The following is a 4,103-nucleotide window of genomic DNA, read 5'->3' as shown; positions in this document are numbered from 1 at the left end:
TTTTACTCGAGCAGTAATTTAGCAAGACACAAGTTATTACATATGGGGAAAAAAGCATTCCGTTGTGAAATATGTGGGAAAACTTATGTGAATAACAGTGATTTAAAAAGACACAAGAGAAGACATGAGGGCGATAAGACTTTTCACTGTGAAATTTGTGGAAAATCATTCTTCGATCATTCTAACCTTATAGTTCATGTCCGTACCCATACTGGAGAAAGACCTTATCAGTGTGAAATCTGTGAGAAAGCATTTATTTGTAAAAGTGATGTAAATAAACACAAACGAACACACAGTAAAGGGAAGCCTTTGGACTGTGAAACATGAGAAAATCTTGTGTAAATCTAAGGTCACAGAGTACCAACATGTCTACATTGGAGAATATTTATGGTGAAATATGTTGGGATTATTTCTCATTGATTTCTCATGTTGCAATCCAGAAATTTCATTTGAGAAGAAGCCTTTGTACAAAAACGTCTGTCAAATATAAACTGGTGAATACTGAGTGGAGGAAATAAAACTATTATTGTGAAATATGTTGGATTCCATTCTCTTTCTATTCTTTGTTAACCACAAATACACCTGTTAAAATAATCTCTTCGGTGCTATTGTCTTACAGAGACACAGTCTCATTAAACATGATTAAAAAAAGTCAGGAAGATGTGAAGTTTTTCAAAAATTATTTTTTCATTAGAAAGTCATGAAGTTAAACAAACAAATATATAAAGGAGGCAAATACTATTGAGATGGTTTGTTGAAAACATTCTGTTATATTATTTTGTATCAATGCAATAGCATCGATACGGTTGTACATACTAGAAATAGTAACCAAATCCATCTTGAATAAACCCCGACTCTCTGTAAAGAAAACGACTTTTAATACTGTAGCCCCAGGTATACATAAAAACCTGGTTGGTCACAGCTAGAGCGCTTTTGACAACGTCCGATATGGGTGATTTAGAACTAAACAACATCATTTTGGTTTATATTTCCATTAAAACGAATGAATAAATAAATAATTCCAGTGATCACTCCGCTATTATTTCGATGTATATATCAAGAAAAGCAGTTACCTATTTCAGTTGGGTACAAGTAAAAGCTGAAATCAAGAATAGTATAAACTATAAATAAAATACTGACACTGAAATGCAATCAGCAAAACGAACTTACTGTATTTGATGGCATAAAAGACACACAGACATATTAAAAGAACCTAATTTCAGTAGCATATATTCAAGAAGGAAAAGCTTCCAGTGCATTAAAGCGTGTAATATTCATCCGACTTTATATATAGGACACCGAAATGGAATCAACAAAACATAAATAGTTTCTACATATCAGATTAGAAATCATATTATGTAAGACTTTACAGCACCATTCAAGTGTGGTCGTTGCCAGTGCCGCCTGACTAGCTCCCGTGCCGGTGACATGTAAAAAGCATCCACTACACTCTCAGACTCTTGGAATGGTTGGCATCAGGAAGGACATCCAGCTGTAGAAACTCTGCCAGATCAGATTGGAATCTGGTGCAGCCTTCAGTCAAACAATCCAACCCATGCCAGCTTGGAAAGCAGACGTTAAATGATGATGATGATATACAAGACCCCCTCTTATTAAATGCTACGGAATTCTAGCAGTTTTACTAAAAATACATAAGTTGTGAAATTTGTGTATGTTGCAGACTGCAATTTCTGTCATGGAGAAGAAGTTAGAAGAGCCAACATGAAATTTTGCATTAACCTTGGGAAGTCTGCTACAGAGACATTGAGCATACTTCAAGAAGCTTACAGCAGTGAGGCAATGGCTGGTACGCAATGTTTCGAGTGGCACGTGCACCTGACAGAGACGCAGATCAATCAAGAGCATGCTCATCGATATTTTTCAACATTACATTTATTTATTCGTTTTGCAAAGTTCCTGATGTGAAATAGTGTGTTGTATTTCAGGAAGATCATTTTTTTTTTTTTTTTTTTTTTTTTTTTTTTTTTTGTCAAATAAACACACATTCATTCTTCACTTCAGTTTTATTCTTCTTCTTATTTTAGTGCCCTTATAATAAAATATTGTAAACATATATTACTACACACTGAAATTAAAACCATGCTGTTAAGTAACCAACATCCATGCAATATTATCCACCTCGGATGTATCAAAAAATGAGGACCAATGTGTTTAAGTTTGTCTAAGTTAAGTACAGAGACAATTTTATTAAACAATATTTTGTTACAAATAATGATTTCAGTGATGAAAAAATTTGTAAAAGATTATCTTGTTTATATATTGTTTTTCTTTTGTTTCAGTTATTAGATTGTGGCCAAGCTGGAGCACTACCTTGAAGAGTTTTTGAATTGATCCCAGTACTGTTTTTTTAAAGCCTGGTACTTATTCTATCAGTTTCTTTTGCCAAAATGCTAAGTTACAGGGATGTAAACACACCAACACACACCAGTTGTCAAGTGGACATGGGGACAAACACAGACATAAGAGGCTTCTTTCAGTCTCCATCTTCCAAATCCACTCGCAAGGCTTTGGTTGGGCCAAGGCTGTAGTAGAAGACACATGCCCAAGTTACTATGCAGTGGGACTGAACTGGTTGGCATTTGGAAGGGCAGCCAGCTGTAGAAACCATGCTAAAACTGACCTCGCCTGTGCTTGTGCCATGTAAAAAACAATCAGCTTTGCAGAGTGTTTGGTAAAAGACCATGCCAAAACAAACACAGGGGCATGGTGCAGGCTTCTGTCTGCCAGCAAGGAAGGAGTACGTTAACCCAGGGGTTTTCAAACTGTGGTCCGCAAAGACAAGACAGGGGGTCCATGGGCAGCAAATACTTTTTATGGGCAATTTGATTTTATATATGTTTTTTAATCGAAATCTTTTAATTGACAATAAACCTATTTGTTAAATACTGTTAAATAAATAAATGTAAAAATATATGTTATTTTAAGTAAATATTTATGTATAAATTTCATAAGCGTTTATAAGGGGGTCCCTAAGGTAAAGCCTGAAATATAAAGGTGTCCGCAAGTCAAAAAGTTTGAAAACCCCTGATCCAACCCATGCCAGCAAGGAAGGAGTACGTTAACCGATGATGAAGACAAGGGATTTTTGTATTTCTCAGTTACTAGGTTTCTCACCGGTGTGTCTCCGTTTATGTTTATTCAAGTCACTTTTACAGATAAATGATTTCTCACAGACGTCACAATGATAGGGCCTCTCTCCAGTGTGACTCCTGATGTGAACTATAAGATTAGAATTATCGAAGAAGGATTTGCCACAGATTTCGCAGTGGAATGTTTTTTCTCCACCATGTTCCCTTTTGTGTCTTTTTAAATCACTATTATTGAAGTAGGATTTCCCACATGTTTCACAATGGAAGGCCCTTTCACCAATGTGTTGTAATTTGTGTCTTTTTAAATTACTGCTAGAGAAGAAAGATTTCCCACATGTGTCACAGTGGTAGGGTTTCTCTCCAGTGTGTACTCGTTTGTGAGTAACGAGACGAGAATTATTAATAAAAGATTTCCCACATATTTCACAATTATATGGCTTTTCTCCCGTGTGTATTCTCTGGTGAATGACAAGACGAGAATTTTTAATGAACGACTTACCACATATTTCACAGTGGTAAGGTTTTTCTCCAGTGTGAATACGCATGTGGGTAACAAATTTCAAGTTATTTGGGAAAGATTTCCCACATGTTTCACAATGAAACAAACTTTCCCCCATGTGTTTCCTTTTGTGAATTGTCAAATAACTATTATTGACAAATGATTTGCCACATAAATCACAAGAATAAGGCTTTTCTCCAGTGTGACTTCGTATGTGAGTGACAAGACTGGAATTCTTGATAAAAGACTTTCCACATACTTCGCAATGATAGCGTTTTTCTCCAGTGTGAATCCTTACGTGACTCGTTAAATAACTATTGTCGACAAATGATTTTCCGCATATTTCACAGTGGAATGGTTTCTCTCCCGTGTGACTACGCATATGGATAACAAGGCGAGAGTTATAAGGAAAAGATTTCCCACATATCTCACAGTCTAATGAGTTTTCCCCAGTGTGCATTCTTTTATGGCTCGTTAAATAACTATTATCAACA

General features: G+C 35.7%; 2 protein-coding genes across 2 annotated transcripts in view; one reads left to right on the top strand and one right to left on the bottom strand.

Annotated features, from left to right (window-relative positions):
* The window catches only part of LOC128250974 (zinc finger protein 239-like), a 1,400-nt gene extending 1,073 nt beyond the window's left edge, over positions 1-327 (top strand). The window contains exon 2 of the mRNA XM_052977161.1: positions 194-327. Within this exon, the coding sequence (XP_052833121.1) occupies positions 194-327 (134 nt within the window). The remainder of the gene's footprint in view (positions 1-193) is intronic.
* Positions 328-2,171: 1,844 nt separating this feature from the next.
* LOC128250963 (zinc finger protein ZFP2-like) lies at positions 2,172-4,097 on the bottom strand. The gene has a single exon (XM_052977107.1). The coding sequence runs from the start codon at positions 4,067-4,069 to the stop codon at positions 3,116-3,118; it is 954 nt and encodes a 317-aa protein (XP_052833067.1). The 5' UTR covers positions 4,070-4,097; the 3' UTR covers positions 2,172-3,115.
* Between the last annotated feature and the right edge of the window lie 6 nt (positions 4,098-4,103).

Source organism: Octopus bimaculoides, chromosome 27, assembly GCF_001194135.2.
Source record: "Octopus bimaculoides isolate UCB-OBI-ISO-001 chromosome 27, ASM119413v2, whole genome shotgun sequence".
Classification (NCBI taxonomy): domain Eukaryota; kingdom Metazoa; phylum Mollusca; class Cephalopoda; order Octopoda; family Octopodidae; genus Octopus; species Octopus bimaculoides.
The sequence above is the reverse complement of the archived record's forward strand: the minus strand, read 5'-3'. Positions and strand labels throughout refer to the sequence as shown.

Excerpts from the sequence above, each read along its gene's own strand:
- LOC128250963 (XM_052977107.1), bottom strand. The coding sequence starts at position 4,069 with ATGCACACTGGGGAAAACTCATTAGACTGTGAGATATGTGGGAAATCT.